The sequence below is a fragment of the Grampus griseus genome, assembly GCF_964374135.1.
Source record: "Grampus griseus genome assembly, chromosome: 7".
Classification (NCBI taxonomy): domain Eukaryota; kingdom Metazoa; phylum Chordata; class Mammalia; order Artiodactyla; family Delphinidae; genus Grampus; species Grampus griseus.
The window spans coordinates 94,028,466-94,041,354 of NC_139001.1; the positions used below are offsets into that span (position 1 = coordinate 94,028,466).

Below are 12,889 nucleotides of genomic sequence, written 5' to 3' on the forward strand. Positions count from 1 at the left end.
TTAACCTCATTTTCGTTCAGGAGCCTGAGGGGCAGAATGGCAGTGGCAGCATTAAGGCACATTTAGCCACTCTAAAAGTCAAATGCTAAAAGAAAAAAAAAATCCAGTTACTTGAGGGTTCTGGATCCTTGAGTTCTGTTAATCAAGACTTTAGTCTCAATATCCAAATAACTAGAATCATTACAACTTTTGAGATTGGTAGATTTGTAACAGAAACTTTAAAGGAAAAATTTAGACATTTCTCTCATTCATCTAACATGCAAATCTAAATATATTATTATTATGTGCTTCTTTACCGTTTTCTCTCTTGGCTTTATGAATTTAGTTGTACTAGATTGACTTTCAGCATTTTAACTTTCCTTTGCCCTTTAATAGGTCAGCTATTTCTGGAGATCAAGTAACAGTTCTAGGAATATTAAGTGTAACGATTTCTCTGTTCTTTGCTATCACATAGCAAAGTGCTCTGAAATCAAACACAATTAGAGCAGGAAAATTCAGGAAGAAGATCATGAAGTAAAAGGCACATACCTTTGTTTCTGCATCAAATTCTTCCATGGATTCTATCAGTTTCCCAGGTTCCAGCTCACCTAGTGGAAAGGGGTAATCGGTTCCCAAAATGACTTTATCCTGAAAAAGGAAAAAACACTTTTATCTCTAATTTTGCAGAACATCAAAGAACCTCTTGTAAACTTAATTATATTTACATATTACAAGCACTCCTATGGTAAAATAACAAATTTCTTCCTGATTAACAGAAACAAACTGATCTAAAATTTTTAAGATTTAAAAATTTTTAAATTTTCTCCAGCAGGTGCCGCTATTAGGTCTCTTAAAGCTGCAAATCAACCCCCATCTTCCGTTGTTTTTTTTAAGTAACTGAAATGCAGAATACTCAAATATAAGAAGCAGGCGTTTATTTAATAAAACATGCTGATGTCTTCAGATGATATTAAGGATTCTATATTTCTTAAAATGATGCATTGCAGTTGACCCGCACAATTTTTGAAAATATACTGGAGTTTAAAAGGAAAACATAAAAAACAAACAACTGGATGAAAAGAAAAGAAACAAACAAACAAAAACCAACCAACCCCCCCAAACAATTACCATCTCTATAAACTAGATTGTTGTTTGCTTTTTAATGATGTAGCTTTGAAATTCTATTTGACACTTTGTACAATAAAGCACACAGGCTTGTCTGTCTACAAATAAGTAAAGCACTATGTCAAGCCATGTGCTAAATTCTAGATTGCTAGATTGGTCAACAAAACAGAAATGGGGATAGAGAAAGATCAAGATGGCAGAGTAGGAAGATCCTGAGCTCAGCTCCTGTCACACCTAAGTTACAGCTACTTACAGGCCAACTATCTCTGAGAATGACCCGATGGCTAGCAGAAAAGATTTTTTTCATAACTAAAGATATAAAGAAAGAACCACAACTTGACAGGTAGCGGGGTGGAGACGTGGACTGTCAAGACCCACATTCCTGGCATGGTGACCCATAAGCAGGAGGAAAATCACAACTGTGGAGGTCCTCCCTGAGGATCAAGGGGTCCAAGTCCCACACTGAGTTCACCAGCCTGGTGGTCCTGCACTGGGAAGGCAAGCACCCAAAATACCTGGCTTTGAAAACCAGTGGGTGTTATGTTTAGGAGAGCTAGAGGCTGGAAACTGAGACTCCATCCTTAAAGGGCAGGTGCAAAAACCCGTTTGCTCTAAGTCCCAGTGCAGAAGCAGCCAAAAAAAAAAAAAACTTTGGGGCTTCCCTGGTCGTCTAGTGGTTCCCTGGCGCAGTGGTTGAGAGTCCGCCTGCCGATGCAGGGGACACGGGTTCGTGCCCCGGTCTGTGAAGATCCCACATGCCGCGGAGTGGCTAGGCCCGTGAGCCATGGCCGCTGAGCCTGCGCGTCCGGAGCCTGTGCTCCGCAATGGGAGAGGCCACAACAGTGAGAGGCCCGCGTAACGCAAAAAAAAAAACAAAAACAACTTTGTATGATGACAGATGGTTACTAGACTTATTGTGGTGATTCATTTGTAATGTATAGAAATATATCGAATCACTATGTTGTATACCTGAAATGAATCTAAGATTGTAAATTAACTATAATTTTTAAAAAGTACAATGAATAAGAATATGATATATTTTTGTAATGGAATAGTATACAGTGATAAATGAACAAATTTTGGGGAAAAAAATAGAAATGTTCCTTCTCCTTAAGAAACTCATAATCTAGTAAGAGAGACATTAAATCAATAATCAATAATCAATCCATCTATCAAAATAAGAACATATTTTCAACCAGAAATTTTACTTCTAGAAAGTATCCCACCCATATGCATGTAATGGAAATACATCAAGGAAGTTAATTGCAACACTATTGTAGCAGCAAAAGACTATCAAACTAAATTATAGCATATCCAAAAATAAAAAGGAATGAAGGATACTTGCATATGCTGTAATGAAATATCACCAAGTTATATTATAAAGAGGAATGATCTCGTACAGCAGAAACTAAAACAACATTGTAAATCAACTGTACTCCAATAAAAAATTGATTAATAAGAAAAAAAACCATGATCTTGTAATTGAGAAAATACAGTGTAATAACTGTCATATGGAATTTACTAAAGTTAATTCAAATAGCATATGATATCACTTATATGTGAAATCTAAAAAAATGGTACAAATGAACCTATTTACAAAACAAATTGAGTCACAGATGTAGAAAACAAACTTATGGTTATCAAGGGGGAAAGAGGGGGAAGGGATAAACTGGGAGATTGGGATTGACATATATATACTAGTATATATAAAATAATAAGAACCTACTGTGTAGTGCAGGGAACTCTATTCAATACTCTGTAATGGCCTATATGGGAATAGAATCTAAAAAGAATGGATATATGTATATGTATAACTGACTCACTTTGCTGTACAGCAGAAAGTAACACAACATTGTAAATCAACTATACTTCAATAAAAAAATTAATTAATTTAAAAAAGAGGAATGATCTTGAAGTTATATCGTGAAGGGGGAAAACAAAGTCTAGGACAGTGTATTTGCTATGCTCATACTTCTGTTTCTACTAAGGGATCTATAGACACACAAATATATGTTTGTATGTATAAAGTCTATTTCACGAATGGTAGCCAAGAAACAAGTAACATTAGTTGTCTCCACCAATGAAGACTAGGATTCAGGGGTGTAGGAGATCCCCCCGCTTCTTTTTTTGAGATATAATTCACATACCATAAAATTCACCCTTTAAAAGTGTACAGTTCAGTGGGTCTTCATATATTCATGAATTTGTGTAATCATTCCCACTATCTAATTCCAGAACATTTTTATCACCCCAAAGTAAACCCCGTACTCATTAGCAGGCACTCCTTGTTACCTCCTTCCAGCCCCTGGAAAACACTAATTTACCTTCTGTAAAGGAGGTCCATGGAATTGCCTCTTCTGACATTTCATATGAATGGAATCAAACAGTATGTTGCCTTCTTTTCTCTTAGTATATTGTTTTTCAAGGTTTATCCATGTTGTAGCCTGAATCAGTACTTCATTCCTTTCTGGGCCAAATAATATTCCATTGTATAGATATACCACATTGTTGTTTATCCATTCATCAGATGATAGACATGTGAGTTGTTTCTACTTTTTGGGTGTTATGATATTGTTTCTCTGAACAATTGTGTACAGAGGAGTTTTTGTATGAACACGTTTTCACTTCTCCTGGGTATATACCTAGGAGTGGAGTTGCTGGATCATATGGTAAGTCCATGTTTAACATTTTGAGAAACTATTTTTCACAGTGGTTTCAGCATTCTACATTCCCAACAGCTATGTATGAGGGTCCCAATTTCTCCAAATCCTCACCAACACTTGTCATTATTCATCTTTTTGATGATGGCTATCATGGTGGGTGCAAAGTGGTATCTCACTGTGATTTTGATTTGCATTTCTGTAATGACTAATTACATTGAACATCTTTCCATGTGCTTATTGGCCATTTGTATGTCTTTGGAGAAATATCTATTTATATCCTTGGTGTCTATTCAGGCTCACGTGTTTCCTTTTTATTGTTGAGTTGTAAGAGTTCTGTATATTTTCTGAATACTAGAGACTTATCAGATGTATGATTTACAACTATTTTCTTCATTCTGTGGGCTGTCTTTTCACTGGTTGTATCTTTTGAAGCACAAATTTTTAAATTTTAATGAATTTAATCTATTTTCTTTAGTTGTTTGTGGTTTTGGCGTCATATGCAAGAAATTATTGCCTAAAAGGTCACAAAGATTTACAACTATGTTATCTTCTAAGAGTTTGTAGTTTAAGCTTTTCCCTTTAGGTCTTTGGTCCATTTTGAGTTAACTTTTGTGTATTTTGATTGTAAAGAAGAGATCCAACTTTATTATTATTATTTTTCTGTATGTGGATATTCAGTTATCCCACTATAATACATTGAAGAAACTATTCTTTCTTCATTGAATTATATTGGTACCTTTGTTCAAAATAAGTTATCTTTATGTCTGTCCTTAAGCCACTACCACACAGTTTTGATTACTGTATGTATCTGTGTTGAAAATTTTGAAATTGGGACTGTAAGTCCTCCAATTTTGTTCTTCTTTTTCAAAATCATTTTGGCCATTCTGGGTCCCTTGCATTTCCATATGAATTTTAGGATCAGCTTGTCAATTCCTGCAAAAATAAAAAAGCAAACAAGAAAACCCTGGATTTTTGATAGGGATTGCATTGAATCTATAGATCAGTGTGAGAAGTATTGCCATTTAACAATATTAAATTTTCCAACCAATGAACATGGGATGTCTTTTATTTATTTAGGTCTTCTTTAATTTTCTTCAACAATGTTTTGTAATTTAGTGTCCAAATCTTACACTTCTTTAGTTGAATTTACTCCCAAGTATTTTATTCTTCTTGATGCCATTGTAAATGGAATTGTCTCCTCAATTTCATTTATGGATTATTCAATGCTAGTGTATAGAAATACAGGTAATTTTCATATATTTATCTTGTATGTGTTTATATATTTTGTATATTTATCCTACAACCTTACTGAATCTGTTTATTAGCCCTGATGGTTTATTTGTGGATTCTCTAGGATTTTGTGTATACAGGGTCATGTCATCTGCAAATAATTTTGCTTCTTCCTTTCCAATTTTTATGCCTTTTATTTATTTTTCTTGCTTAATTTCCCTGGCTACAATCTCCAGTACAATGCTGAATATAAGTGGTAAGAGCAGAACCTTTCAATCTTTTACCATTAGGCACGATATTAGTTGTGGGTTTTTCATAGACGTTCTTTATCAGGTTGAGGAAGTTCCTTTGTACTCCTTTTTGAGTGTTTTCATCATGAAAGACTATCAGTTTGTTGAGTGCTTTTCCTGCATTTATTGAGATGATCATGTAGTTTTTGTCCTTTATTAATATGGTGTATTGACTGATTTTTGTGTGTTGAAACAATCTTGCATCTGTGGGATAAATCTCAATTGATCATGGTGTATAATTCTTATTATGTGTTGCTAGATTCAGTTTAATAAATATTGTTCAGGAAATTCACATCTGTATTCATAAGGGATATTGGTCTGTAGTTTTCTTGTGATTTCTTTTTCTGGTTTTGGAGTGTGCTGGCCTCAGAATAAACTAAGAAGTGTTGCTTTCTTTTGTACTTTTTTGAAGAGTTTGTGAAGGATTGGTTGTAATTCTTTTTTAAAAATTTGATACAATTCAGCAGTAAAGCCATCTAGTCCTGGGCTTTTCTTTGTGGATGTTTTAAAATCACTGATTCAATCTCTTTACTTATTATAGGTTTATTCAGATTTTCTATTTCTTCTTGAGTCAGTTTCTGTAGTCTTTCTAGGAATTTCTTCATTTCATTTAGGTTATCAAATTTGTTAGCACACAGTTGCTCATATTTTTCTTATAATTCTTTTTATTTCTGTAAGGTCTCTAGTAATACCCTCCTCTTTCATTTCTAATTTTAACAATTGAATCTTATCTGTTTATTTCTTGGTCAGTCTAGCTAAAGGTTTGCTAATTTTGTTGATCTTCTCAAAGACCCAAGTTTTGATTTTATTGATTTTCTTATTGTTTTTCTATTCTCTATTTCTTTTATAACTGCTTTAGTATCTGCTATTTCCTTTCTTATGCTTGTTTTGGGTTTAGCTTACTCTTCTTTTTCTAGTTTCTTAAGGTGGACATACAGGCTATTGATTTGAGATCTTTCTTCTTTTTCAATATAGGCATTTTAGAGCTATAAATTTCCTACTAAGCCCTGCTTTAGCTGCATTTCATGAGTTTTGGAAAGTTTTGTTTTATATTACATTTGTATTAAATATTTTCTAATTTCCATTGTGATTTCTTCTCTGTCTAGTGTCATTTCATTTCAGTCTGAAGGACATCCTCTAGCATTTCTTGTATGGCAAGTCTACTAGCATTGAATTCTCTTGACTTATGTTTATTTGAGAATATCTTCATTTCTCCTCATTCTTGGAGGATAGTTTTTTGTTTGTTTGTTTTTATAGATTTATTTAGATTTGGATATAGAGTTTTTTGTTTGTTTGTTTTTATAGATTTATTTATTTATTTTTGGCTACATTGGGTCTTCATTGCTGTGTGTGGGCTTTCCCTAGTTGCGGCGAGCGGGGGCTACTCTTTGTTGCATTGCACGGGCTTCTCACTGTGGTGGCTTCTCTTGTTGTGGAGCACGGGCTCTAGGCACATGGGCTTCAGTAGTTGTGGCTCGCGGGCTCTAAAGCACAGGCTCAGTAGTTGTGGTGCACGGGCTTAGTTGCTCCGCGGCATGTGGGATATTTCCGGACCAGGGCTCGAACCTGTGTCCCCTGCATTGGCAGGCAGATTCTTAACCACTACACCACCAGGGAAGCCCTGGATATAGGGTTTTTGATGAATAGGTTTTTGTGTGTGCGTGAGCTTTAAATATGTCTTCTAGGGCTTCCCTGGTGGCACAGTGGTTGAGAGTCCACCTGCCGATGTAGGGGACACGGGTTCGTGCCCCGGTCCGGGAAGATCCCACATGCCGCAGAGGCGGCTGGGCCTGCGAGCCATGGCCGCTGAGCCTGTGCGTCCGGAGCCTGTGCTCCGCAATGGGAGAGGCCACAACAGTGAGAGACCCGTGTACTGAAAAAATTAAAAAAAAAAAAAAATATATATATATATATATATATATATATATATATATATATATATGTCTTCTACTGCCTACTGGCCTCCATAGTTTTTACTGAGGGCTAAGGCTAGAGCCATAGGGAACATCAACACTGGGGGTGGAGTGCTTCCAGGAATGCAAGACAGAGGGAGAATGTCCACAGGCAGAGAGAGCCAGTGAGGCAGAGAAGGAGAGACAGAAAAAAAGTGGTATTAGAAAAAAATGCAGTGAGAGATATTTGAAGGAGAAAGTGTTTAATAAGTAATGCTTTAGAAGAGGATGAAAAAGATAAGGGCTAAAGAGTCTCTGTTGGATTTGGCAGCCTTATTAAGTGCACTTTCAGTGGAGTGATGGAGAGAAAAACAGATGCACAGGATGAAAAAGTAGATGAATGGTGAAAAAATGTTAAGTGTTGACTACACATATCTCTTAGCTTGGGTTTCTCTCATCTTTGATTATCACTCTATTTGTGCTGCTTGGGCAGTCTCATCCATAAACAAAGATCTAGTTCCTAAGCCTCAAGTCCTGGGTATATGGCAGCCTGCTGGACACTTCCACTTGGCTGCCTTACAGGCAATTAAAATGCAGCATGTTATCTAATGTTGAAGTCCTCATCTTCATATTTATGCAACATCATGTTCATTCTCATTCTCTTGTTCTCACTTTTGCATTCTCTTACTCTCCTCCCTCACCCCCTCACATCCCATCCACTTGCTCTCTGGATATCTTTTTTTACTCCTGTTTGTCCCCTGGAAGCTGACCTGTCTGTACTGTACAACAGGCTTCCTTGACCTCAGGTTTCTAGTTGGGTTTAACTAATGGGCAACATAGGCAGGAGATTAGAGAATGGAGGAAAGTGTTTATGCCCCAGATCCCTCCCTTTGGAGTCATCAACTTGGCTCCAACTAAACATCTTGGCTCCTGTTAGCAGGCCCTTTTCACAGAGCCCTCTCTGTCTTTTGGCCCGGAATGGTAATGGAGCTTTCCATACCTTTGTAAATAATCCATTTATTAATTTTTTTCTCTAGTTTTCTCAATTCAGGATGCGATCTTATTTTCTGCTGGAATCCTGCATGAGTCACACTGTGTTCCAGTTATACCAAAATCTCTATAGTTTTCTCACTTTACTAGGTTTATCCTCTGGTTGGCATGTCCTATCCAGCCCCAAACTCCTATTTTTAATTGATTAATTGATTAATTAATGTGGTGGACAACTTTTTATTTTGACAGAATTTCAAATGATTAGACAGATAGAAATGTTGCAGGCTAATTCAGGGATCTGCCATATAACCTTTACGCAGATTCACCAATTGTTTATATTTTGCCCCCTTTTCTTTATTATTTTCTCTGTATAGATATTTGTGTATCTATACAGAAACACACATTTTTCTGAACTGTATGCAAGTTGGAGACATTACGGCCCCTTACTCCTAAATAAATTAGAGTTTATTCCTAAGAAAAAAGACGTTTTCTTATGTAACCATAGTACAGTTCTTAAAATCAGAAAATTTATAAGTTGATATATATATAATATTATATCAATGTTATTATATACACACACACACACACACACACACACACACACATATATATATACACACACATATATATAATATCACCAGTCCATACTCAGACTTTGTCAGTTATCCCAACAGTGTGCTTCATAGCTAGTTATTTTTTCCTGGTTCAAGATCCAGTTGATAATTACATTAAATTTAGTTATCATGTCTCCGAAGTTTCCCTTAATTTGGAACAGGTAATTTTTTTTTTTTTTGGTCACTCTTGACTTGGATATTTTTGAAGAAGACTACAGTCCAGTTATTTTACAGAATGTCCCTCTATTCTATTTTATAGAATTTTATAGAATGTCAGTTCGTGTTTTTTTGATCTTTCCTCATGATTACATACAAATTATGCATTTGGGGTAGAAATTTTACAGAAGTGATGTTGTGTCTTTTTCACTGCATCATATCAGGGGTACATGTTACCAGTTTGTCCCAGTATTGGTGATGTTTGATCATTTAGTTAAGTTGGGACCCACCAGGTTTTTTTCCTATAAAGGCTATTTTTTTCCTTCATGATTAGTAAGTAATTTGTGGGGAGACACTTTAAGATCACATAAATATCTTGTTCCTTATCAAACTTTCACCCACTGGTTTTATCATTCAGTAATGATTTTCTTCCTGACAGTTATTGCTGATGTGAACTGTATGTGTGTGTGTCTCTCTTGTCTTGTTTCTGTTCTTTGATTTTGGCTCTTATCTCTATTTTTTCTTTCTTTCTGTCTGCTTACTTTTTTAGTTTACTTTTCTCCTTCCAGTTTCTTAAAGTGGAATCATAAATCACTGATTTTACACATTTCTTCTTTTTCTAATAGAAGCATTTAAACCTATACTTTTTTACTGAGGTATAATTGACATACCATATTATATTAGTTTCAGCTGTATAATATAATGATTTGATATTTGTATATGCTGCGAAATGATCACCACAAGTCTAGTCAACATCTGTCACCAAACATAGTTTAGCATTATTGATAAAATACTTGAGCAATTTTTTGATAGACTTTAATGAGCTTAAAAGCCCCTCCTAGGAAATTGCCCCTCCACTCAGTTGACTATTAGTCTTGAAACTAGTCTAAGAACTTTAACCAATAATGCAAAAAGGCTAATTGTCCTTAACTAGATAGTCATCTCCTTCTTTTTTAAAATCCAGTCTAACAATAGTTGTCTAACCATTTTTCCCCATGAAATGTCTCGGCCAAGATAGAATCTTTGAATTGGGCTTTTCAGAAAGCCTCTTTGTTTGAAATAAAACTCTGACCTATGCTTATAATCAATCTGAGAGTGGCTTTGTGTGTTGAAGGAATGAAGGCTTGAATGTACAAAAGAGGAAAGTCTGATTGTTACTAGGCCTGAAATATTAAATGTATAAATGCTCTCAATTTGAGCTGAGGATAAATGATTCTTTGATTTCTACTAGAAAAAAAGGATTTTCCTAGGTTTTATGAATACATTTACATGAAATAATGTGGGGAAGTATATAATAAAATTTAGAGGAAGGCCACGATAGACTCACAACTCTATCTCTAGATTCCTGTATTCATGTACTGTATTAAAACCAAGCAAACACACCTGCTGGTAGAAGCCCTAAAGACCCAAAGTTATGTCTCCTCACATCTGTGCCAACAGCTGATCTCGTTCTGAACTGCCTGCTTGGTATTCCCTGGAGGTTCATTTGTCCTTATTTCTACTCCTCTTGCTAAAAGTTGTTTACAATTCCAAAACACAACATAATTTTAAAAAGTCCCATGCTTACATTACATTTGTCAATCACATTAACATGAAATTGAAATCTAGAAAATAATTTTTCTTTCTAGTCAGGAATTCTTCCATTCCCAGTATTATGGCCTTCTCAGATATAAATACATTTCAAGCGGGGAGGGGTCTGTTCTGTTCTGATGAGAAGAAAGCAAACGATTTTAAAGCCGAAATGTAATTCATTCTTCCTCTGCAATTCATTCTTCCTCTGCAATTCATTCTTCCTGGTTAAGACACTTCCCTGTTCACCTAACTTGAGTTTGAAAGCCTATTGTAGAACACCAAACTTATAGTTTGGCAGTATTTAATTATTATTTAATAGCTACTCTTCACAACTCCTCTCCATAGGAGGTTAATTATCCACTTGTGATAATCTGGTTTGTAAATTTTTCATACCTGTTATCTATCTATATACCTTTTATTGATATCTTCTGATAAACTTTTGACCATTTCTAACTTGCTAGTGATTTCTTAAGGGAGAGGGAAGTAGGCATAAAAAACCTGGAAGTGAAGTTCTTGTTAACTGCATTTCTTGTTCAGAGAAGGGATAGTAGCAGGGAAAGGGTGGGGAGAAGAGATTCCTTAAAAGGCAAACGGTCCTATAGGATAAAGGTCACATACTCCATCACTTGATAGATGCTTAATAAACACTTCTTGAGTTTAAAAAAAAAATTTTTTTTATAAATTTTTAATTTACTTATTTTTGGTGGCGTTGGGTCTTCGTTGCTGCGTGCGGGCTTTCTCTAGTTGCGGCGAGTGGGGCCTACTCTTCGTTTCGGTGCACAGGCTTCTCATTGCGGTGGCTTCTCTTGTTCCGGAGCACAGGCTCTAGGCACGCGGGCTTCAGTAGTTGTGGCACACAGGCTCAGTAGTTGTGCCTCGTGGGCTCTAGAGCGCAGGCCCAGTAGTTGTGGCGCACGGGCTTAGCTGGTCCGCGGCATGTTGGATCTTCCCGGACCAGGGCTCGAACCCGTGTCCCCTGCATTGGCAGGCGGATTCTTAACCACTGCGCCACCAGGGAAGTCGTAAAAATACTTTTTGTATTGCTATTTCTACCACCTGTTATAACTGCAAATTGTGATTTAAATGGATGCAGAGTCCTGGTTAAGGAAGCGTAGCATATGGCCTTGGATGACTGTTGCCTCATTTCCCACTGATCCAAGCTCTCTGGTATACCCAAGACTCTTGTGACATCTCAGGCTCCCAAGTAGCATACCTGTTCCTGGCCTCCCAAAAGCTAGAACTTTCTTCCTTCTTCTTCCTTCTTGTCTGTGATCCAGGATTCTGTTCCCTTGGGATTGACCATAATCATGAACCAGTTTTTAAGGACATCTGTGCTACTGTAATATTTGACAACATCTACATTTTAGTAGGACCTTTCTAAAGACTCTATTAAACCCAGAGGAATAATTCTAATGGTAGGCATTTTAGGTAGCGTGGCTGCCTCTTCTAGGGTCCTAAAATTATACCTTTTCAACAGCCACTGGCTTCCTTTATTAGGCAGGAAAGCAGTGGATAATCCTGATTGATTTCTCCACAGCAACACTGCCCCAATGTGCATTTTCCTTCCCAAAGCCAGCTGCACACACTCCCTATGAAGTCAAAGACTTACTGAGCTGATAATAATAGTAATTAATATTCCTGCCAGGGAAAAGAAATAAACTGCTCATCTGCTGGGATGCATTAACTTTTTCACATTTTCAGGGAATGTTGCAAGCACTGAAAGATGTGGCTTACTGAAGAAACTCAAATAGTGGAAGAGAATTCATTTGTCTTCTGGAGAAGGAACGATTAACTATCTTCTCATTTAGCATATTTCATTAGTAGCATTTTGCAATAAATACAACACACCTCTATTATAACATAGTTATTACAGACCTTCTAGTATATCAAGGATTCAGTTTGTTCCCTGAGACATAATTTCCTCACTAAGGAGCCTGATTTAATTCAATCAGTGCAGGGTAAGATTAGCCTTATACCCACAAGATCATTACATAAGTTACAAATATTAACACCTACTGTGCATAAAGCACTAACATTTGTACAGTCCTTTGGCATCATGTTATATTAGCCTCTCCCATCAACTTTGTCTGGTTATCATCTCCATTTTACAGTTGAGGAAACTGAGGCTGAGAGGGTAAGTGACTTGATATTAAAGGTCACCCAGCTAACAAGCAGTAGAGCCAGGACTTGAACTGTTTCTCACATCCCACAACTTCGTGAGAAGGTAGTAAGTTATATTCTTGTTCTCAGGAATCTTACAGGCATCAAAAAGCGTTCCACTCTGTTGAGGACTGCACCACACAGAAAACATCACTTAACCAGAATACTTACAGACAGAATGTTAAAATACATTTAAATTTCAAGTCAGGGTGGAAATA

At 36.4% G+C, this 12,889-nt stretch overlaps 1 protein-coding gene across 3 annotated transcripts in view; it reads right to left on the reverse strand.

The window, feature by feature from the left end:
* The window catches only part of ACMSD (aminocarboxymuconate semialdehyde decarboxylase), a 64,680-nt gene that overhangs the window by 5,349 nt on the left and 46,442 nt on the right, over positions 1 to 12,889 (reverse strand). For all 3 annotated transcript variants that reach the window (XM_082659051.1, XM_082659052.1, XM_082659050.1), the window contains one exon: positions 529 to 627. In XM_082659051.1, coding sequence (XP_082515177.1) covers positions 529 to 627 — 99 coding nt within the window. The remainder of the gene's footprint in view (positions 1 to 528; positions 628 to 12,889) is intronic.